At 41.5% G+C, this 24,921-nt stretch overlaps 1 protein-coding gene across 1 annotated transcript in view; it reads left to right on the forward strand.

The window, feature by feature from the left end:
- The first annotated feature begins 8,872 nt into the window (after nt 1-8,872).
- Nucleotides 8,873-24,921, forward strand: part of GPC3 (glypican 3) — a 355,125-nt gene continuing 339,076 nt past the window's right edge. The window contains exon 1 of the mRNA XM_016198007.2: nt 8,873-9,122. Coding sequence (XP_016053493.2) covers nt 8,948-9,122 — 175 coding nt within the window. The 5' untranslated portion in view covers nt 8,873-8,947. The remainder of the gene's footprint in view (nt 9,123-24,921) is intronic.

Raw genomic sequence — 24,921 nt, forward strand, 5'->3', positions numbered from 1 at the left:
ACAATGAACTCACAACTAAAACCACAAAATCTCAGTTATGCCTGATCAGGCCGGTGGTTAAAAACAAACCTGAGTAAGGAGCACGAGGGCAAGAATTTTGCCCTCCTCACTGTACCGCCAGTACTTAGAATGTAGTGATTGTCCAAGAAATGATAATTAAAAACAAACAAACAAAAATCCTGGTTTTGATGGCTTTTAAAAAATTAACCTTAAGGTTTATGGGATAATGTAACTACTTACAATGTGCCAGACACTTTGCCTATATTATCTCTAGTCCTCTCAAAGACCTTGCAAGATTATACTTTTTCTAGCATACAGGGAAGCTGAAAGAATATTACAATGCACACAAGCATTCTGGCTACCTATATTCCACAATTAGCATTGTACTATACTTGTATTATCACATGGATCCATCTGTCCATCCATTCATTAACCAAGGTTAAGTTTTTAACTCTCATTTTGTAAGTGAAGGCTCAGCCATGTAAGGCAGCTCGCCCGAGGTCACCTAGCTAGTAAGTAAGAGAGCTGGAATTTGGACCTAGGACTGACTCCGGACACTATGTCCATTCCACCACACTGTGTGGTCTCTGCTGATCACTGTGTTGCAACATAAGTTAAAGCAAGTAAACTGAAAAGTTGGTTTAAATTGATTGGGAGGATGAAGTTATTAGTACTGAAACCAAAAGAACATCCTAGAAGGCTACTTTAGCCTTTGATTTCAGAATTACAATTTGTAAAAAGCAGACCAAGGCAGGTGGGTATGGACCTATACATTCTGTGTAATGTGTTAAAGAGCAAGGGGCAAATCATTACAGGGGATTTTTGTTGTTGTTGTTTTTAAGAAAGCAAGTTTCATGATGTGTAGTGGCCCAGTACAGACTGAGTTCAGTGCCTCACCAGTTCTGTATATTCTAATGTAGTATAAAAATTAAATATGATAAAACAGAGCATCGGACTAGATTAGATTATATTTCATGTACTTTGTTTACTAAGGCAGGGAAATATGCAATACATTTCAGAAATATTTACATAGAAAGGATTGACACAGGTTTTTCAACAGGGAAAAATTAATAATAAGCCCTCCTAAAAGTTTACTATCATCATTTCCAAATAATATAATAATCTGTTGGATCCTCCTATAGTGAGATTTAGAGAAACATAGTTTCTTACTTTTAGTACTTTACAATGTTAAAGAGTCAACTTTAACGCCTCAGTTATTTAAAACTTTAATGACTTAATTCTAAAAATATCTGATTTAGATTTCTGGAGATGAAGCAAATATGATAGAAGTATATCTGTTTTTATTTCCACTCTTTCAATATTGCTTACTGTGCTGCCTGTTAGGTGAAACATTCGATTTTAAATGTTGTACACAGTACTCAGATTCAGAAGAGCACTGATGAGCCAACAGATATTTTTTGAGACTCTCCTGTGGAGCCATTGCTGGGGTCTGTGTTGTGAGGGATGCATTCAGCCATTCATTCGACAAATATATATTAGAGGCCTGCTAAGTTCTAGGCACTGTTCTGGATGCTGGGTACAAGAGTATAAGATACCTTCTTTCAAGGAGTTCGCAGTCATAGAAACACAGACCACCAGCGGCAGAAGGAACCTTAGAGATCATATAGTCCACTGTCACTGTCCTCAATTTATTTAAGGAGGCTGTGTTTCAGAGATGTTAAGTTACTGATCCACTGTCACAATGCTCAGAGTGTCACAATGCTCAGAGTGGCAGAACAAGTACTAGAAACCAGCTCATTTGACTCCTGGCCCTCTGCTCTTTCAATTATAATCTATTTGGGAAGACAGGATACTTCCACATGAAACAATCTCAGGACAATACCAAACAAAAAGCTGCTAACAAACCATATGGTATCAACCATAAGTTTAACAGGAGTTAGAGGAGGACTGGAGACATCCCACAGAGCTTAAATCTTCTGAGTAATGACATGAACTTTATTTATGGCAGGGGAGACTTGCTATGCTTCTGCCATGTTGTAAGGATGAATGAGATGAAAGCATTCCAAGGAAGCAGTACTTCCCTCTGGATCTTATCATCTTGCTCTAAGAAAATATGTTTTGGTGCACAGTCTAGCATCTCTTTCATTTACAACAGAAAACATGATATAAATTAGGGGGGAAATAATTGACAAAATAAAATACGAAGGTTATGGAGTTCAGTTTCTATTTTATAATTTATACCAAGATCTACTGAGATGCAAAATCTTACATAAACCATATTTACTCTCCTGAGTATTGCTTGAATAAAAGTTAGCCAAGAAGAGTGTCCTATGGGATAATTTTTGTAGGAGAAATCTTTTAGTTAGAAACTTATCTTCAAATAGGCTACCTATTACCAGAACATTCTTATGTGTTGTAATTTTAATAGCAACTCTCTATAAGTAGGAAATGTGGGAATTAATTTTTGTAAAGAGTAGTATCATAGGGCTTTTTTAAAAAAATGAACTTTTTTCTTTTTTCTTTTTAAAATATGTCTTTATTGATTTCAGAAAGAGAGAGAGATAGAAACATCAATGATGAGGGAGAGCCATTGATCGGCTGACTCCTGCATGCTCCCCACTGGGGATCAAGCCTGCAACTCGAGCATGTGCTCTGACCAGGAATTGAACCACGATCTCCTGGATTATAGGTTGATGCTCAACCACTGAGCCATGCTGGCCAGGCTCACAAGGCTTTACTTAAAAAATATTTACAAAGTGACTGCTATGGCCAAGGCACTGTGCACATACCAGCTTAATCCTTCTCAAACTGTCTGTAGTGAAGGATCAGTTTATTTTATATTATTTTTATTTTCTTTCCAACATGTACAAATGCTTTGGGAAAATACAGTAAAACTGAAAGATTAGAAAAACTTAAAAAATACAAAAATATGTCCATTTTAAAACAAACATTAGATTCAACAGTGGGGCCCACTCATCGTGTGCTTACATGTGGCAGCAACATCAAATTGCGACAGAGGTTTCTAAGTGCTTACTCTCCATTTTGTCACAGACTGTAGCAAACAGTGCACAGACTAGCACAGGCACATAGACTGCACTTTAGGTAGCACTGTACTAGGGGAAGTACAGAGAAGAAGAAATATGAACCCCTGCTCATCTAAAGCTTACAAGTCATGATGGAGACAAAAAACCTAAACATACATTTGTTGCACAGTGTTGGTACAGTAGATATAGCACACTCTGGGCCTGGTTGGTAGGGTATGGAATGATCTGGTATTGACTGCTCTCCTCGCTCTTTGGCTGCAGCTTCTAAACCACACTGCCTCTCAAGAACAAAGTTCCTATGTAAAGTACAGCATAGGGGATATACTCAACAATATTTTAAAAACTATGTATGGTGTCAGATGGATATTAAACTTATTGGGGTGATCATTTCGTAAGGTATATAAATGTCTAATTACTATGTTGTACACCTGAAACTAATATAATATTGTATGTCGTAATTGAAAAATAAACTAAAAAAAGAAAAAGAAACTTAAAAACCCCACACAGTTTCTAGTGGATAGCCCATATAACTCTAGACTTAGGGATGGGGCTAGGGGTGGCCTTTTCTCTTGAAATGCTGCTTTTGAAATTCCCTAAGACTTAGGACCATGGATGGGGCTCAGGAAGTGGAATGGGAGAGGTAGTCGAAAGTATGAGTTGCTGCCTGTGGTGCTATGTGTTAATTTTCTCCCATATGTTGCTGGGAATTCAGGGAGCTCTGGGGATGGAAAGGGCCTTGATGACATGATAGGTCAACTGTTAGAGATCAACTGTTGACCTATTGGAGACCCAGGCTCTAGAGCATAAAGATCCAGAAAAACTTAGTAAAATTACTTAGAGGTTGTACACATCATATGTCAAAATAAATATATTACAATACCTGAGCCACTGTGTTTTTTGGTCCACCATAATTAAAGCAAAACAAAGTATGTGTGAATTGCCATGTGGCACATAAAGCCAAGCCTCAGGCATCACCAACCTTTAGAGTTAAAGCTACCATACTCTCAATCACCAAATTACAAGTCCTTTAAATTTCTATAGAAAACCAAATATCCTATTCAAGAGACACAAAATGTTAGGTATACATAGTGTATATCTGCCCAATCAAGAAAAAAAAATCTATGGGCTAGGGGTATGAAGAAATATGTTATGAATCTAGATCAATATCCCTTATACAAATGAAGATAGAAGAATATAATTTTTATTTGTAGTAATCAACATGATGCCACAAATAAAAATTACAATTTTTTTTTTCTCAAGTCTTGGACTCTAACTTACAAGAACCTCAGTATATTTTGTGGATTTAGTGGGGGCAAATCATAGTCCCTGGTTTGAGGAGAGGCTATCCATCCACAACTCATAATGCAAGCATCTCAGCCGGACCTATTAATTTTCCATACACACAGAGCCAAATTCTGCCTGGGATTATTATGCAATTTTCAAAATGGCTTTAGGTCTTTCAACTTACAAAGTTACCATTTACATTGCACTGGCCTGCTGGCTGGGATGAATGAATGAACACTCTTTCCCAAAGGACCATAATTCATTCTCTGATCATAGCTTATACATTTGGGAGAATTGGGATCAGTGTGCCTGGCGCCTCCCCTCCCCTCTGCCCCACAAAGGAGTCATACACTGCAAGAGAAGGGGAGACAAAGTGGCTGTGTGCCATAGAGTGCAGAGGTGTGGCTAGGGAGGTGTTGACTGTGAGCAGCACCAATTTAACATATAAGCAACTGTCTACACGATGTGATTTCAGGTGCACCAAAAAAGGCCTCATTGCCCCTCAGTTTAAACACTCCCTTCCCACTGGCAAATGCCTGGAATTCCACAGTTTTTAGAGCTCTGTTCCTTTGGTTTAAGGCTTTGATCCCTGTTAAAATACTCTTACCCCTGGGTGGGCAGCTCCATTATACGCTATCAACCACATGCACTGTAAGCAGATGAGTTTTAAAGTTTCTTTTCTGAAAGCAGGGTTTCAGGGTAGGGTGAAGGGGAGAAGATAGTGTGTACCTGAGGGGGATGGGAAGAAGAGAGCATCACTTGAGGGACAAAGGGAACTGGGCCCAAGACAAACCAAGTGTGCGTGTGTGGCCGTGTGCATGGCCTTGTATGAGCCGCTCCTAGGGCAGCAGCTGTTGAACACCCTTTCTTAACCCTCTCCCAGAAACCCTGATTTATGCTGCTGTTGGAGCCATGGAACCAGACTCTCCTCCCAGCTACAGCAAGATAATAGCTGCTGGCTACAGCTGGGAATTCTCAAATTCTTTTAAACTGGAGACTAGGAATGAAAGGTGAAGAAAAGTTCTTCTGGGCCTGCTGTGCTAGGTAGCCTTCCTCTGAGGTCCAGAGAGAAAAATGGGGCCCAATGGTGTTATCTAAATGTTTCCAACTGGGCCTGAAAGCACAAAACCATGAATTGTAGAAAGTGCATACTGGCTCAATCAGCACATCCTTTTGTGTTTCTAGACTGATTATTTCTCTTTGTCTCTTCTAGCTAAAGAGTAAGGATGAGTCATTGGCCTGACTTCTAACAGTAGAAATGCGTACAGTATATAATGAAACAAACAGATTTTATACTTAGGTAAAGGAATGGGATTTTAGTTGGTAAACTTAAATGTCACTGTAGAGACAGAGTAGACAACTACCCATGGTGCTACTGCGAGCTTCCTTAAGCAAAAGCCTATTTCTCTGTGCCTTTTCCAGTGCCCGAAATTCTACTGTTAGTCATTGCTTGTGAGCTGGAAGGCTAGAAAGTGCTTGAGAGGCACTTAGAAAAATGGAACCACTCCTTAAGGCTAGCAAGTTTTATTAACTCCTACCTTAGGTTGGCTTGAAGCTTTTGAGTAGCTGTGAAGGGTAGCAGAAGCTTTTAGGCCAAAGGAATATTTCACAAAACTCCAGGGCCAGTTTGCCCATGACCTAGCCCAAATCCTAGTCATTCATTCATTTACATACCACCCCACGAGTTTTGCTATTTCCTCATATTCCCAGTACTATTTAATATTTTTCTTTAAGCCAGCTCACATTTTTATTGAAATAAATTTATCACAACACTTTGCTTTGTCCTAATGGAATCATGGGTTGGATGCACTATTTATATATTTTTTTCTAATCCACATTAAAATAGATATTTATTAAAATAAAACTCAGAAACTTCACTAGCCCCCATACCACTAGGGATCCGCACACTTCACTGACCTGGTTCATACAAAGTGTATTAGATATAAAAGTATATATTAAAAATAAGTTGCAATCCTCGTTTTCAAGGTACTCAGTACCCAGTAGTTGAAAACAACTGTTGCCTTTGTAGTTAGTTGCATGAGCTCTGGAAGATCATGAATTTATGGGAGGTCATGTCTTCCTCTGTGGGGTCATGAAATTCAATCAATGCTTGCCTTCCAATCTGCCCTTTGGTCGCAGGGCTCCACAGGTGGAACATATCAAACTCACCAACCAAATTATGACTCTTAATTGGTGTTTCTTTTAAAGTGGATATGTCATTTGTCAAATGTTCAATGCAGGAGCAGGCCTAGCCCCAGGCAAAATTATGAAGTAGGAGAAAAATGCCAGATACATAGGCGGCTCTCAAATGTTTGTTGAAAAAAGAATGAATGAGCCCTCCGTCCTTGACTCCTTGTCTCCCATCCCCCACATCCACTAGGCCGCTAGGCCCTTTTAATTCTATCACCTAACTACTGCTGGTAGTTTTTCCCCCTTCCAAATCTTCTCTGCCACAGGCCTTTCTCATTTCTTGTCTGGATTATTTTCACAACCTCTTAACCCGCTTTCAACTTTCTTCCTTCCCCAAGCCATTCTCCACAATGTTGCTGGAGAGATCTTTTCATAAGGCAAATATGATCATGTCACTCCTCTACTTAAAATTTTCTTAAGTTGTTCCCCAGTCTCCTTCCCATGGCCTCAAAACTCTGCATCATCTAGCACTCGCTTACCTCTGCTGCTTTCGCTGTTCTAAATCTCCAACCTGAATCCTGCTGCCCTCCAACTGGACCATGGCAGGCTCTCTCGTCTCAGTCTTTTGTTCACCCTCCTTCTTTTCAGTTGGCACCCTTTCTCCCATTTTCTTTTTTCTCCTCAACTCCTGCTGGACTTTCAAGTTTGAATTTAGGGCACCATCTCTTTTGGGAAGCTTTCTCAGACCCACCCTCTCACCCCTTTAAAACTCTGCCTTTACCTCTCTGTTAGCACTTACCACATGCTGTGTTAACATTTTTCTGTTTGCTTGTCTTTCCCATTAGACTTGTAGCTCTTTGAAGTCAGGTACCATGGGTTAATCTTTGTATCCCCATTGTCTGTTTGTGTCCCACAGTGTCTAGTACATAGTACGAGTTCAAATATTTGTTATTGAACAAATGAATTAACAAATGAGCTCCTCAGAGACCTTCCCCTTTCTTTGCCTCTATTCTCAGCCTACAAGTTCTGGCAAATGGCCTCCGCTCTCCTGAACTGGCAGTTCCTGGAGAATTCTTGGTGTGGAGGCTCTGCCTTTTCTTTACTTATCAAAACCTACTCTCACCTAGATCAGAAGCAACACAATCAGATGATAAACTAATTCACACTGAGGTGTTAAATCATTTCATTATACAAATACTGAGTTTCTACTATGTGCTAAGGTGTGTGTGTGAATCACAAAAAAGAATAATACAGGGGTTAAAGATTGCTATTTAGGAGCATATAAGTAGTGGCTAAATGCATTCCTCCTCTGAGAAGTATTTGCTTTTCAAAGAACTGGATTTCTAATGGTGAAATTTAAGCAGCAGACATGGAGAGTTGGGTGTAGATCTTTCAGCCTCCCATACCACGTATGAAACAGGCTAGCTCTGTGTCACTGAATTTGTGGTGTAAATGATTTTCTAATGAGTTGGGCTGGCTTTAAGCCCCAGATTATTTTGTTGTCACCAGTTATGCTCTGCTTCATGAAGGATCACCTGGGACTATCTTGCAGGAGACAGATTCTTTGAACATCCTGGGATCAGATGCTTTCTCCGACTTTGTGTGGTTTTATTGAATCAAACCTTGTAAGCCTCATAGGCTTTCAGAGTTTTTACGTACAGCATTCAAAGATGAGGCAGGCTGTGAACCCGCCAGCGAGCCCCAGTTGCCCCGGTTGTGACTATTTGTAGGTCGGGTTTGTGAAGCCAGTCGTAGCTGCAACGGGAAAACATTTCAAGGGAAGCTCCTTGGCGATCCGCAAGAGGGGGGGATTTTGTGCGGCTCCGGTGGCCAGAGACTAGCTGGACCAGTCTGGAGGGAGACCTGTGGCAAAGCAGAGAGGGGCACTTAAACCAAGAACCCCCACGCACCCCAAGGAAGGATGGAGAGACTGCAAAAATCCTAAAGGGAAAAGCCCTCCGGCGGTAGGCCAATGAGCGGCGGGAAGGAGGAGTAAGGCTGGGGGAACTTCTCTCAGAGCCAGTCAGAGCGGACGGCTACTGGGAAGCCAATCAGCACGCTGGAGCCCGCAGCCCCTCTGCAGTAGTTGTGCTCGGGAGCCCAGTGTAGAACCACGGCGAGTGGGCAACGGGACTGGGCCGCCCAGAGCCACCGCACGCCCTCAGCGTCCCCCTCCGGTGCCGCCCCGGTTGGTCCCGGCGCCCCGGGGCCCCAGCGGTCCCCGCAGCCCCTCGCCCCTCACCCACAGGCTCCCTGCCGCCCCTTGGCCGCACAGTTGGCCTCGCTCTGCTCCGCCCCGCCCCGCCTCCCCTCCAAGCCCCGCCCCGCCCCGCAGGCCCCGCCCCGTCCGTGCAGCCGAGTGTTCCCGCCCTCGCTCAGCGCCCAGGTAGCTGCGAGGAAACTTTTGCAGCGGCTGGGTAGCGGCTTGTCTCCCTCTCCTCCGGCCACCGCTAGGCTTGCCGCTTCCTGGGACTGCTTTCGTCCCCGCCGCCACTCTCCAGCGCTCCCCTTGCTCCCAGCACAGCAGGATGGCAGGGACCGTGCGCACCGCGTGCTTGGTGGTGGCAATGCTGCTCAGCTTGGACTGCCTGGGACAGGCGCAGCCTCCGCCACCGCCACCGGACGCCACCTGTCACCAGGTTCGCTCCTTTTTCCAGAGACTGCAGCCCGGACTCAAGTGGGTGCCCGAAACCCCCGTGCCAGGTGAGGAGGAGTCCCTCAAGCGGTCCCCGCGCCCAGCGAAGAGCGCGGGGGTGCGTGGTGGCGGTACCCCGAGTGCTCTAGCCCCGTGGGGCCACGGTCATGTGCCCTAACGCTGGGCACTTGGGAGTGGTCGCTGTGCCGGGGGCTGACCAAGTCTCCCGAGGGAGGAAGAAGAGTATGTATGGACCGTGGCCACATTCCCTGTACTCGCTGTGCTGTCAGGGAAGGTGCGAGTGGGAAGATCGGTGGGCATGGCCTGCTCCGGAGCGCCCATTTTGAGGGGAGGGCGGGAAGGTGGGAGCTGGCTCCCGGGGCCTGTGCGAACGGGCGCCTCACATCTGAACCGGTGCCTTGGGAATTTGCCACCCTCGCACGTACGTGACAAAATTTCAGCCTTAGCTGGACCGTGGATCAAACCATTCTTTCACCAACGTGTTCCCCAGGCCCTCTTTACCACAGCCTGGGTTCCAGAGCTCGTGGGCCCAAATGCAAGCAAAGTTGAGGACAGGTCTCAGAATCCAAAGTGGCATGTAAAGACACATGGAGGGAAACTTTTGAGAAGGAGGGTTCCCCAAATGAGGAGGACTGAGGCTTTTCCTTTAAAACGGCGTCCTTTCTCTAGGTTGGCAAAATCACTTCAAAAATGGTGCTGCTGGCCCAAGGAGCAGTTCAAAGATGATAGAACCCCTCCCCCTCTCAAATTCATCAGCCTTTTTGACAGGCTGGACCCTGAACGGGAGATGATTTTAGGTGGAGGAAAGTTTCTGAATGCCTGCCTTTTGTTCTACAGTATCAGTTCGCGTAGTAAGGGCATATTTTAATATTAGCTGAGGGCTGCCACTGTCAACAGATGAATATTAATTGCCTTTTGTGATTGTCCCGCGGCTGGACTCCTAAAAGCCTGCCTTAGAATTTCATCCGGACAAGTTGCTACACTGACAATGTGGGCGAGAAGAGTCGCTTTCAAACAGGTTAATTTAGCAAAAGTGCGCTCTGAAGAAATGGCCGGTAGTATTCACAAGCCATAAAAGATTTGTGGCCTCCGGGGTCTCTTAGCGAACCATGCATCCAGCGAGGCGTGGGTCCCGTGCTGTTGAGGGATCCGGGAGCCGCCCTCGCCCAAACTTGGCTCTTGGCCCTCAACAAGTCAGAGAGGCGGACCTGATGGTTGGACCAAGTTGTGAGTGTGATGCGAGCCCTCTGGGCGCTGCCAGCCAGCGTTCACTAGCGGGAGGTTACCTAGGCAGCCAGCGCGCCCTGGGCGCCCTCGGCCTTTTCTTTAGGTGGATAAAAAGAGCCGAGTGAGCATGCTTAGTTGCAAAGGTAATTGGTCACCCCTTTCTGTGACTGAAATGCATCCGCGCATATGTTAAATATTGCTTTGCAGGACTTCCCTCTAAGGAAGGGTTGAACTACTTCTTCCACTGTTAAGTGTTTAACACACCACGTGGGTGCATGCAGGAGCTGTAAGGGACAACCTATGAATCCGTTCCACGGAGCTGAAACAACAGGCAAATTTCTCTCCCGCTCGAAGTGCCATGGTATTGCATTGCTAAAGTCAGAGAACATGCTTTTGGTGATAATGTAAAAATTGGTCTTCACAGGACGAACCCCCACAAGATGAATGGGTCCAGAGTTGGGGTTGGCTGATTTGAAATCAAGGGGTAAAGGTTGTGCTTAAAAGAAGAAAAAGGCCAGAGGGAATGCAGATACCGATTGAGCAACCCCCTCTACACACACTCAGGCCGTGCTCCTCCTCCCTTCCCCTCCCCCAGCTCTCTGGCTGCCTGCCTTTTTGCAGCATCTGTATAAAAGTATTGGGAGGGCCCACACACTGTGTGTAAGAGATTTGGCCTGCACTCCCTCCTTCCCAGGACCCTTACTCCGGGCCTAAGGATGGCCATACTATAGAGAACAGGGACTGGTAAATTTGTCATTTTCCACTAGTATTTCCCAAACTCCACTGGAAAAATCACTTTCCGAGGGTTTTGCCATATAAACCCCCAACAGTCCCTACTTCACTTCCATTTAACAAACATATGCAGTGTTGAGCACCTTCTACATGGCAGGCACTGTTCTGACTTGCCTTGGAGCAAAGCCAAAATTCAAATATGGTGATACCCATACAGTTACCATATATCCTGGATTTACTGGGGCAGTGCAGATTTCCAGTACTTTGTCCTGGCAGGAGACCATGTGTTCTGAATTTTAGCTGAGCAAATACCGTCACTGTAGGTATGGAAAACATGGTGAAAATCCTAATGCCCATGTGTGCAAAGAGCTCATCAGTATTTCAGAGAAAAGACAATAATGGCAGACTAAATACAATCGCAAGTGCATAATTTCAAAGTGAATAAATGTGTAATTTGCTGCTGTCGATCAGTGGTTGGAAAATGAAAGAGAGCTGCAAATTATTTGAGTTACGAACCATCATGATGACCGCTTATCATTTTTCCCCATCTATATTTTAAGCTATGTTCAGTTTACAGGCTCCACTGAATTAAAGCTTTCTTTGTCCCAGATAAAATGAGATTGCGTCACAGTAAGGAGAAATTCTCAAGAATGTCCTGTCTCACTTAGGGGGAGCATTTGGGATTGAGTGCTAACTTCGGCCATTAGCAGAATTGAGTTAGAGTGGATAAGGTACATTTCTTATGCTAATATAGATGAGACTAAATAGCATTTGAAATCAGCCAGCCTAAAAAATAAATCACTGGTGCTGAAGGACTACACTAGATTTCCACAAAGCTCCTCTAAAGCCTTACAATCTCATGTTCCCATTTCTTTTAGAGTGTTCAAAGGCACAGGATAGCAACTCTAAATAGCATGGCCCCAAAATCCATAGATCTTTTCATACCCCAGTCTTTTTTTTTAAGGATTTGTAACTTGGAAAGCACCACAGATGGAAACCAGGCACACAGAGTTAGCATTTGGCAGAAAAATCCATATAACTGACTTTCAGTGCAGCTCTTTTGCCCTTATTTAATTTAGAAAAATTCAGAAAAAAAGCCAATGAGCTCATAAGTCTAGATGTTTATTTTGTTTTGCTTAACCTACCCACAGGCGCAATCAAGAATGGATACAATTTTAGACAAGGAAAGTGAGTTAGTAATCAGACAATGATGTTTCCAATTGTCTCAAGGGAATGTTACAGAAGTCTGAAAAAAATTCCTCTAAACAAAAATCAAGTGTAATTCACTTTACGAATGCCATACACCACTTTTGTGGGGGGTGATGGTGAAGGGGTGGGATGGGAATGAGAAAATCAAACAAACTGTGGAAGTGTTGCAACTCCCAAAAGATTGAGGAATCTTGCCTTAGAGGGCCTTGGAAAGTGCAAGAACCATTGCAGAAGGCCAAATGTCCATATGGGTAAAAGGCAGCCTTGAAGAGCCAAAATCGACTTGGAGTTTCCTAAAATAGATGAAACAACATAAAAATAAAAATCAGCATTCTTGAAACAAAGAGAAAGTTTGGTATTTGTTGTTGTTTCTTAAAGGGTCAGAACTAGCAACTGTATCTGGGTTGCCAGCTGTGGCTTCCCAATTAGTTTGAAGCAGTTGGCGGTCCTAATGTCCAGGAGAGAGTAAGTGAGGTGTGGGAAGTTTTTCCCTCCTCTGAGATTGCACTAGACATTCGGGTGAGCAGGTGATTTGTTAAAACTTTTTGAAAAACTTGTATTATTTTTTGTTAACTTGAAACAGTTTAGAGAAATTCTTTCAAATGTGATCTGAATAGATTTATTACGTTAATCCTGATGATGGTGCCTAGATGTGTTTTAGAGGGGCGCCTCAATCTGATTGAAAAGTTGGCTAATGATTAGTGAAGCACCTTGGCCTGAAAGGAGTCTAAGACTGCCTGTCCCTTGGCAGGCTCTGTGTTAGGTGCCGGGGGTATCAGAGGAGTAAGACACAGTCCCTTTTGTCAAGGCGCTCTCAGTCTAGTGGGGGAGCATACAAGTAAACAGGCCTCTCAGGAAACTTGTAGGATTAAATAGAGTGAAAAGAGCTAGAAAATACCTCCAGGAAATTGGCTGAAATGGTCACAATAGCCAGCTGGGCAAGGGAAAAGAACTGAAGAGATGAAGAGGGAGATAGGGAGGAATCTCCTAATAGGACTGCCATCTTAAAAAGTTTTCTTAATTCTTGGAGCAAATTCCGTTTGTAAGCATTAGGAAAAACGGGCATAAGAAGATTTTGATGGACGCTAGATGCCACAGATGGTGTCGGTTTTGCAATGTGTTTTTTTTCCCCCCCTCTTGTGGGCTTATAGGTTGTATCCAATATTTTGATGTAATATTTTTGAGCATTCTGTTACTTCCATCTTTAGAGTTGTAATGTTGACTGTTCATTGTAGCCTAGAAAAGCCTGCTTATTACCAACCAGGGAGAAAAGAGGCCTGGATTTGTCTGCTATGAGACAAGACAGAAAATATGTTTTCTCCTTAAATGGCAGCTATCAATGACCATGCCAACTTTAGTGTTTGATGCATATACAAAAACATGGGTCTTAAGGGGTATCTTATTACTCATTTCCAAGAAAATTGAAGATAATCACTTGTAACTTGTGCACACGATACATCATTTGGAAAGAATTTCACTGGGGATCATATTGCTCAACTGAAAAGTTCTGGCATGCTGAATTTGTACATTTTTGTGAATGCTTCCTTTTACTCTGATCTCTAGCTTTTTTCTGCATATGGTTGTTTGTATGTTTTAGATTATAAGCTTCTTAAAGGGAAAGCACTGCTTTTGATGCAGTGTTGAACACAGTGATGAGTACCGTAGAGCATTTAGTAAATAATTGACAATAATAGAATTTCTACATCATTAGTATTCTCTATGAACTCTCAAATACTCCCGTAAGCTATATGTCACCTTACTTATTTTAAAAGCCTCAGTCCAAATTTTTGTAGCATATTATTGGGGTATGTATACAAACTTTTCATACAATGTCTATTTTGATTGGAGACAAGATTCAGGATTACTTTGCTTAGCTGGTGACTCTTACCATCAGGCAGGGCTTATTAATGTTGAGTACCCAAAGAACAAATTGAAATTAGCAATGTTGTTATGACTGGCTTAGTATCATTAAAGAGCAACAATTATTATATCACATAAATTGTAAGACATCTCTTAAATCAAACTCTCTGATTTAATGTCAGCTAGACCTTTCTTGCTAATGTTGACATTACCATATTTGGGAGTCGAGCTATAACACATGCACAGACCTGTTGAAGAACCTCACGGGTTTCTGTAACCTGGGATCAGAATTTGTGCACAGGCTTTAATCAAGAGACCGTACCAGGAGCCAACATCTATTCAGCCCTAGCCAAGTTTGTAAACAGGTTCAATGTTTTTGGTAAGCTAGGGCCTAATGGAAAGAGTGGGCAGAACAATCCCCCGCTCATCTGCCCACATTTAGCAAATGGTCTGCCTTGAAACAGGATCCCCTAGCACTCCATTAAGAAATGAGCATCAGAAAATAGAATCCAAGTCATGGGCCCCAGCCTGGCTTTAGAGACAGCATAAAGTAATGGGAATTTACCTTCTGAGATGTAATGACTGGGAGAATGTGATTCAGAAGGCAAGGTGAAGATGGGCATATCAGCAGAGAAAATGTGTGTTCTGAAATGCTGTGTGTGCGCGCGCGCGGGTGAAATGCGTATTAGAACATTATAGTCTCACTTGAATACCTTGTTGAATACACAAAGATTTAGTTCTGTTTTTCAAATTAGGCCAATTAAAGATCAATTATCCAAGTGATAATTATTAGAAATACCTGTGTACCATTTTTCTTTTTTTTTTAAATATGTCTTTATTGATTTCAGAGAGAGGAAACGAGAGGGAGGGAGAGAGATAGAAACATCAATGATGAGAGTCATTGATCGGCTGCCTCCTGTACGCTCCTGACTGGGGATTGACCCTGCAACCCGGGCATGTGCCCTGACCAGGAATCGAACCCTGATCGCCTGGATCCTAGGTCGACGCTCAACTGCTGAGCCATGCCTGGCCGGGCCCTGTGTACCATTTTTAAACAAAAATGAATCCAGATTGATTCACAAGGATGGCATTTTCATTTTTGAGTTTGTATGTAGCTGAATAAAGTCTTGAGAGTTTGTATTTTTCCTTATGAGTAAAAAGGAGTCAATGTTAAGATATCAAAATGCATGGCTAGTGTTCCAAACAGTTAATTACTGCTAGTAGCGGAAATTGTATTTATATACTAAAATAGGAAATCTACCAAGCTCTTTGAAGTATACTTAATAGGCTTATATTGATAAATAATTGATACGAAGGGAGATAAAATACAAGTGAAAGTGGCAATAAAAAGGGACAAGGATGGTAAAGCCATTATAAAAGAAATCTCCATCCATAGTATTCCATCCATCCACCTGAAAGTTGAAAGATGGAAGGTGGGGGTGGGGTGAGGGGTGGGATGGGGAGGTGGTGGTGGTGGGGGTGGGGGTGGTGGTGGTGAGGGTGTGGGGTGGGAAGAGATTAACCAAAGAATTTATTTGCATATATGCATAACCAAAGGACTCAGACAATAGTGTGGTGAAGGCCTGGGGCAGGGGGGTATGGGAAAGAAGGGGTCAATGGGAGGGGCATGTGTAATACTTTCAACAATAAAAATAAATTAAAAAAAAGAAAACTGAAAGATAATACATTTCTCAGTAGTGATGATTTTGAGAATATTCTGTATTTTTCAAAATTTCTATCCACACTGAAGTGTGTATTTATTTCTTATACATCCAGAATAAGGCAAACTTTTAAAGTACAATTTTAATTGGGCTTTTTGAGTCTGCCTTTTGAAAATGAATTTATTACTTGAAAATTATAAATTCTGATTATGACATCTTTAAGGTATATGTTCATAATATTACTATTAGACTGTGATCTCCTCCAGGTTAAGGGCTGTATCTCATCTTTGTATCCCTAGTGTCTAGCACAGTACATGGTGAAATTAATACTCAATAAATATTTGTAGACTAAATGAATAAATGGAGTTAGAAATGTATTCTGAACATAAAATTTCCATAAAACTAATATTTAAGTATTTGATTCATTTTTACTAATATACTAAGGTCTCTAAACAGTAACTACTTTTTTCAGGTCAAAATCCATTTGTTGTCTATAAGTACCTGATAAAGGACTTTGGTTTACTTCATTTAGCTGTACTATAACTCCCTAGAAAAAGTAGACTAGTCAGATTTTACAAGAGATGAGTAATCTGTGCTTGTTTACAAGACTCTTCTAAGTAGTTTAAAGATAAATTAAGCATATCCACATATACATAAATGCATATATTTATCTTCACTTTATTTAGATTTCTGAAAATGATGCAACTTGGTGTGAGTTACAGAAATATATACTGAATATATGTAAGTTTTTTCCTCAGTGTTTGATGTTTCTTACCTATAACATCAAACTTCATAAATGTACATTTAAAAGGACATAACCCAAAGTGGATTTTCAGCCATGGAAATTTTATTGGAGTAGGATAAAGGGCCTCATGAGAATTTTCTTAATTTCTGTATGCATTAGGGCAAACTTTTAACTCAGCTAAGAAAGTTGAATTAGTTGGGATGACCCATCGGGATTTCTTTCAGCTAGAGGCCCAACTAGGAAACAGGGTAGAAAAGAAAGGGATGATGTTCATTTAAAAATAATATCAGAATTCTGTTTGATAGTTTCCTCCTTAGTTATTGTTCTGCTCTCTTTCTTCCAAACTCTGCGTACTGGAACTTATAGTATGTATCACGGAAGCCTGGGAATCTCCATTGCTGTTTGTAAAATTTTGGTTTGGATTACTGAAGCTGAGGGAAATCTGGTTTAGAGAGGAAGAGTTAGAGTGACAGACACAAGAAGGAGATTAAAAGCCTTCACTCATATATATCAGAAAGTTAACAGGCACATAACAGTCTGAAAGGATTGGAAAATATTTAAATATGGAAATTTACATGTGTGTGAAGATAATACAGAGATATGCCCCAATTGCATTTGGTTCCCAGAAATACTATCTGTACTTTTTCTTTTCTTTTTTTTTTTTTTAAATCTTCACCCAAGGGTGTTTTTTCCATTGCTTTTTCAGAGAGAGTGGAAGGGGGGGGGAGAGAGAGAAACATCCATGTGTGAGAGAGACATCAATTGGTTGCCTACAGCAGGTGCCCTGACCGGGGCTGGGGATGGAGCCTGCAACCAAGGTACGTGCCCTTGGCCAGAATCGAACCTGGGACCCTTCAGTCCGCAGGCCCACTCTCTAACCACTGAGCCAAAGCGGCCAGGGCTGTACTTTTTCTTAATATCCATGTTTTTTGAAGTACATGGCTTATTCATAGCCTCTGTTGAGGCTATTCATATGCTTATTGAACGCAGGAGCCATGTTTGATTTATCATATCCTTTAGATTGGTGAGTAGAGTTACTTGTACAAAATTATAAATAAATGGACACAGACAAAAGTATGGGGAAGTCCTGAGGGTGGGGTGGATGCAGGGTGGAGGGGATCAATGGGGGGGAAATAGGGGACATCTGTAATACTTTCAACAATAGAGATAAATTTAAAAAAAAGTTTGGAATGAGTGTAAGAATAAACAGCTAAAGGCAGAGTCTAGAGGACTTGGTTACTGTCGAATGAGATCCTAGGATTGCGTAGACAATGAGTACATCATTGTCTAAGTCGATCTGCAGCAGGGACTGAGTAAGGAGTGGTAGAGGGAAAGCCTATTTATCCATTCTCTGTGACCTTGGGAGCCTTGTTGCTCCTCTGCCAAAACTGAAACTTGAGGAAGATGTGTCAAGTAGAGAGACATTTTTAGCTGCAGCTTTATCTAAATGTGGTGTTTGGATATGTTTTATATAGTTATGTTCATAGATTATATATGTATAAATATATATTTCTATTGTTTTGATAACGACAATAATTATGTGCTATTTAAACTGTTTGAAAGCTGCTCATTGTTACTCTAAGCAGTGGGTGGTCTTTCACAGTCATACCTTACATTTGTGTCCTGAAAGCCTTGTTGTTGTTTTTTTTAAAGGTATTTATTTATTTATTTTATTTATTTTATTTATTATTTTTAAATATATCTTTATTGATTTCAGAGAGAGGAAAGGAGAGGGAGAGAGAGATAGAAACATCAGTGATGAGAGAGTCATTGATCGAGCCCGCAAGCCAGGCATGTGCCCTGACTGGGAATCGAACCCCGATTGCCTGAATCCCAGGTCGATGCTCAACCGCTGAGCCACGCCCGGCTGGACCTGAAAGCCTTGTTTTCATATATCTTAGGTACAAACAATGTAGCCACTCATAAAGTATGCACAGGCTCTTCCACTGACCTGTTTGGTTTCAACACACACACACACACACACACACTTGTACATTCATACATATACACATATAATATCCCTACATTTATACACCCTTCATAATCTAGAGAATAAGCCTAACTTACACTGGGAAGAGCTAGGAGGTACAGTTTTTCAGAGCTCGAATAAAGCATTTTCAGTTACATTGGCCCCAAATTGTTGCAGAGTTAATTGTCATTACTATCATAGAGTTATTGCTCATTTATCAAGTTTCATCATTTCCCTAAGTACAGAGATGTGATCTTCATTAAAGTAGTGATGGTCAATTCATACTGTGAATTTGGCTCATTTTGGAAAACTACTTCTAGCACTGGCTGCATTTCATGTTGAGCCCCATAGAAATGAGAATGTGACCCAAGAGGCCCTTTCCAGGTTAGGTTTTGTGGCCTGATTATATTGGGGACTACATTTAGCTGTTTTGGAAAACATGGGAAGTCTCGGAAAAGAGACCTACTAATAGTAAACTTTATATACTCTCTCTCTGCATAAATATTTAAATGTTTTTATTTATTTTTTACTTCAACCAACATTTATTGAGCACTGATTCTGTGCCAGGTACTGAGCTAGGAGCTGATGAATAAGATAAATCACTGCCTAGGGAGGGAGCTAAATAAGGAAAACCATGGATGTCAAGACAGTAGAATGAGGGCTGCCATAGAGCCAGGCACCCTGTGGGGGTCTGAGGGCTGCTGGGCTGTAGAGGAAGGGTGCCTAGTTCCCTTAAACTCATTCTTAGTTTGCCTAAGTATCTGCAAAGGTACAAAGCTGAGATAAAATGACATATTTGTTGGACTGGAATAGTTTGGATTGGTTGGAGTACAGATGTGGGGAAAATGGAGGAAAGATGAACCAGATGAACCAAGGAAATGCCGAGGTATTTCCTTGCGCTGTATGCAAGGATAATGAGGATCCATGAAAACATTTAAAGAAGAGAAAATGTTATTCAGTATAGAGGACGACTGGAGAGTGAGTGGTAGCAGGGAGTTTTAATAACGCAGGTGAACAGGTGAGGCAGTAAATAGGAGAATAAAAGATAAATTTGAGAGAATAGAGGCAGTAAAGTAGACATAGCTTGGTGACTGGATATGAGGACAGTTTTTCTGGTTGGTGGCAGTATGGTGCATAATAAGTGCCTAGTATGCATTTGTTAAATGAATGAAGTATAAGAGGAACTGATTTTTAAAAATGTTTTTATTGATTATTTTAGAAAGAGAAGAAGGGAGAGGGAGAGAGAGAGAAAAAAAAACTATGCTAGAGAGAAACATGGATTGGCTGCCTGCCAAAGGTACCCAAAGCAGGGATTGGGCCTGCAACCTGGGCATATGCCCTGACTGGGAATTGAACAGGTCACCTTTCAGTGCATGGAATGATGCTAAACCAGCCAGGACTAGAGGAACCTATTTTGAAGGGGTGAAATAATTAGCTCAATTTTGAACAGATTGAGTTTGAGGGAGTCCTTTGATCATTGAGGCAGAAATGTCTGCTAGATAGTTGAGATTGTGTTTTAGGTCACAGGAGAGAGAAATCAGGGCTGTAGATACATACTTGGACATTATCAGCATCTAGATGGTAATTGAAACTCTGGGAATAGATGAGATCACTGGGAAAGAGTGTATAGATTCTTCTGGAGTTCAGGAGAAGCATAGTTGGGATTCATCAGCATATAGGCTCAAGTTGGAAGTCATGGGTGTGGATGATGTTTTCCAGGGTTTTGCATGTGACATGTCTTAAGAGGTATTTTGCCAACATCTGGTGATTTAAAAAAACCCCCAAAACTGCCAAAGACTTCAAGAACTCCCTTGATTAAGAGAAAGTATGAGTATATGTTGTCATGGTCCAAGACTTTGCAAATAAGATAATGTATTACCAACCACACACACACACACACACACAGGGAGGGAGAATGGAGGGAGAGAGAAAAAAAGAGAAGGAAAGAGAAAGAGAGAGAGGCTTCGATGTAGAGAAATACATTAGAGTCAAAGGATCATATTTCTCTGATTTTTGATAGCAATAATTAATAATTATGTGTGTTATTTAAACTGTTAGAAAATTGTTGTTACTCTTAACAGTGGGTGGTCTTACACAATCATACTTCCATTTGTGTCATGAAAGCCTTGCTTTCACATATCTTACATACAAACTATGCAGCCACTTATAAAGTTTCTGCAAGTTCTGAGTTCCACCAACTTGCCTGATTCCAACGTGGAGGTCCCTCTTTCCCTCCCCCTGGGGAGCACTCTCCCATTCTGGAGAATGAAAGCAATAACATTGGAGCTCTCGTCTCTATTCTATCTCAAACAGGGCCCTGCTAGCTAGTCTCTGAAATGTGATTCTAAGCAAATACTAGAAATACTTGTGTAATTGGGCTGATCTTTTCTTAAGTGTCTATGGAGATGTAATGATTTTTTTGTTGTTGGTGTGGGGAGAGGGTTGTATAATTTTCTGTTTCTCTGGCATGAACAGTTTCTTTAATTTCCCTGTCGTTTATTTAAGAAGTTGCCTTCATCAGGGTTTCTACTTTCATTCAATGTAAGCTTGAAACTCCTTGTTCTCCAGTAGATTTTTTGAGGTCCCTTTCAGATTGCTGGGATAGTTTGGAAGAGCCAAAAAGAAGATCATGGAAACTACCATTTATGGAGTACCTACTACATGCAAGTTGCTTTATATTTAATCTCTCATTTAATCTACCTAACAAACCTGAAAGGTAGGTGGTATTATCTCCACTTTACAGATGAAAGTTTTACTTTCCCAAAGGTTGTGTAAGTGGTGGAGTTCAAGATTTGCATCCAGATTTGGCTGACTCAATAGCTTATGCTCTTTCCAGGATACCCATTGGATTATGAGGGGAGGGAATGTGGTCTGGATATAAAGTATTTGACTTAAATTCCCACACTCCTTTGACTTTTGTCACATTCTTTACTCTGGGTTTCCCTCCTACTGTAAAGCTGAATTTGTCTTTGCTTGTTTGCCCTCTTCTTCCCACCCCTTATTAGATGCAAGTGTTTCAGTAGTGCTTGTCCTTTGCCCTTTCTCGTCTCTCTCTGTTCATTCCCACATCCATTCCCATGACTTCATTATCTTTGCTGTTTGAATGATTCCCATATCTCTCTCCAACCTGACCTCTTCTCTGCTTTCCAGTTCAGTATTTCCCAGTTGCCTGCTGGCTGTCTCCATCGAGAAGTCCTGCCAGTGCTTCACTTTCAACAGAGACAAAAATTAATCCATCATTTTCTTTTCCTATCTGCACAAATCTGCCTCTCTCCAACATTCTACATTTGTGGTGATAGCATCTCTGTCTGGTACCCAGACTTGAAACCTTGAAATCATCCTTGACTTCTCTTTTTATACATCTCACACCCGGATTAAATGGCTAAATCCTGCAAGTCTGCTCCCGTCATGTCTCTCACTCTTACCCCTTGGAATGTGTGCCCTCCACTTAAGCATAACAGGCTGCTCACTCATTACTGAAAGGACATTGTAGTTGTCTTCCTCCAAGCCTTCGTTTAAAGACTACCTGACTGCCTTCCTCTCATCCGTGCGTGCTGCAGTCTGACTCATCTTTCAAGGTGTTATTGCAGTGCCATTTTCTTCATGAATCACTTCATGATTCCCTATGACTAGATGTGATCATTTCCCCCTTTGAACCCTGCAATCACTGTACTTCTTCTATGGCCTTGATTCTTACTTGCTCTTGTAATTATGTACTTGACATTTTTCTTCTTACTAGAGCCTTGCTCCTTAAAGTGTGGTCCCTGGACCAGCAGCATCAACATCACCTGGGAGGTTGTTCTTACAACCTCAGGCCCCATCGCACACCTACTGAATCAGAATTGGTATTGTTTAACAAGATCCCAGGTGATTTGTGTGCATGTTAAAGTTTGAGAAGGGCTGCTTCCAAGTGTAAATTCCTTGAGGGTAAGAACCTTGCAGCACTAAAGAGAGGATCTAGCACATAACAGATCAATGTTCTTTTGATTTCTCACATCTGTGCTAGTCTTCAGCTATTCATTTACTGATGTTTACAGAGACCTATACAGAAAGAATGTATGGGGGAGTGAAGGAGAAAGGGAGAATGTAAAAGGAAGGAGAGAGAGGTTCACAGAGTTGGGAAGAAGAGAGCAAGAAAATGAATGGGAATAAGAATGTGAGAATGGCCTGGCCAGCATGGCTCAGAGGTTGAGCATCGACCTAGGATTCAGGAGATCACGATTTGGTTCGATTCCCAGTCAGGGCATGTGTGTGGGCTTGATCCCCAATAGGGGGCGTGCAGGAGGCAGCCAATCAATGACTCATCATTCATGTTTCTGTCTCTCTCTCCCTCCCTCTCCTTCTCTCTGAAATCAATAAAGACAAAAAAAAAGAAAAAAAGAATATGGGAATGAATGGGCTAGAGATAGCCTACAAAACATTTGGTGGGTGGCTAATAATTTTGTGACTAGTTTGGAAAACAGTCTTTGTTTCTCCAGATGGGTAGAACCTCTAGTTTAGTCCTTGGCTTAATTTAATGTGGCCAGAGGTAAATATATTCTGAGGTTATTTTGTTTTTACCCTAGGCACCTAATGGGTTCCCATTTTCTCTTTTGCGGGCATTCTGGAGTATATCTTCTCTGGCCATCCTCAGAAGTCACAGTGGAAATTCGAAGAGTTAAAGAGCCATGGAATAACTGTGCTCAGTGTTTCAAATAGTTCTTTCTGTTTTCAGAAACAGATTCTCTGCTTTCTTTTCAAATTTAAAAGTTTACTTCTGAAATAAAGGTTTATTTCCCCCCATGAAATTCTGAAGGTGTTATACAAGTGTTAATTTCTAAAACCTAAGTCATTTCTTGCCTTTGTAACTTCAGTGTTCTGGGTCAATTTAATAATGTTGCCTGAAGGTTCTTTTGGCCTTCAAAAGTTGTCAGATTGCCTTTTCTTTGTTCTTTGAGAGAGTAAGTTTGCCTCATTCACAAAGCCTGAAGGTGATGTTGGCACCAGCATTTATTCAATAATTCAGAGTCTTCCCCTACCCAACCCCTCAACAATATCCAGTTTTACTTTCAAGTTAGGTTCTAGTGGCAATGAAATGTATTGTCAAATAACAAATCCTGGTAAAATTCCACAAAATCTCAACATCTCATAGAGAAGTGATAAGAAGTAGCCCAAGTTGCTCTGACAGCCATAGCAAAGGGGAACAGTGGATGGTTTGTGCACACTCATCAAGCCCTTCTGGGGCTCAGTCTACCTTCAAAGCTACTGACAGTCCTCCCTTCATGGTTTGTGGGGCTGCTTTCCACATCTTCCCTTTGCGCCTTCCTCCTTTCCACCCTCACACTCTCTCTCAACTGGTTATAATTTAGAACAGAAGGTGTTTTATGGTTTGTTATATTTATTGAATGGTTTTGTGTTTCTTGTTCTCTAAAAAAGTAAATGAGTGGAATGTTTTATATTTTCCTCAGTATTTTAGTTTTAAGCTGTGTTTTCCTTTCCCGTAGTTTCTGATTTCCTTCTCTCCTCTCTCACCCCCCATCTTCCTCTGCCTCCTCCATACCCACCTGCCCTCGCTGATTCTAGAGAGAAAACAGGCTTTCCATTTCCGCCCACGTATTTGGTTTGGGTACTTCGTTGCTTCTCTTGGGATATTGCAAAATTCAATTCCTCAGTTAGTTTGCAGATGAAGAGCTCTAAAATACGCACCCATGAATTTACATTCCACTTTCTAAGAAGTCTGAGTATTTAAAAGGCTTTTTTTTGAAGAGATAGGACAAGGCTAAATATATCCGACTTGTACCTCAGAACATTGCTATGTAGTTTACATTCTCTCTCACTTTGTCATAATTTTCAATGAATGCAAATGGCAACTTTGTTTTTAGAAATCTCTTGTCTTACACAGAATGCCTTTATCTTTTTCTAAGGATAAGGGAGCCCCTTTAAAATGCTGCTAGTGTAGGGTAGAACTGACACCTATCTTGTAGGCTAAACAAATTATACCCTGCTTTTCCCTGATGAAGTTATCACATTTCAGGGACACTGTTTCACTTGTAGGATATTATTGTCCTAGTTTCAAATTTGTCTTCAGGTTAGAGAATGTATTCCAATTAGAATATTCCTTGGTATTTTTTCTTTGTCTTGATGCTTATGGGGATCTTTTGTTTGTGCTGTATCTATTATCTCTTCCAAGCTTGGCCAAGGTTGTTAGGTTATGCACATATGTATAAATATTTAACAAGATAAGTTAGACAAAATGTGCTTGAAGATATTTCAGCACCCCCCCACTGCCCCAGCTAAGTTTTTGTGCAGTTATAGATGGTTGCTTTATCTCAGATGTTTAGATTTGGAGGGAATTTCTTTGTACTTTGCTTGATGGACACTGTGAAATGGAAGCTTTTTGAGTCAATCTTGACTACCAAAATGGTAGCATCCAGTAACAAGAAACATTAGGCTCCTCTTCCTAT

This window comes from Miniopterus natalensis, chromosome X (genome assembly GCF_054644295.1).
Source record: "Miniopterus natalensis isolate mMinNat1 chromosome X, mMinNat1.hap1, whole genome shotgun sequence".
Lineage (NCBI taxonomy): Eukaryota > Metazoa > Chordata > Mammalia > Chiroptera > Miniopteridae > Miniopterus > Miniopterus natalensis.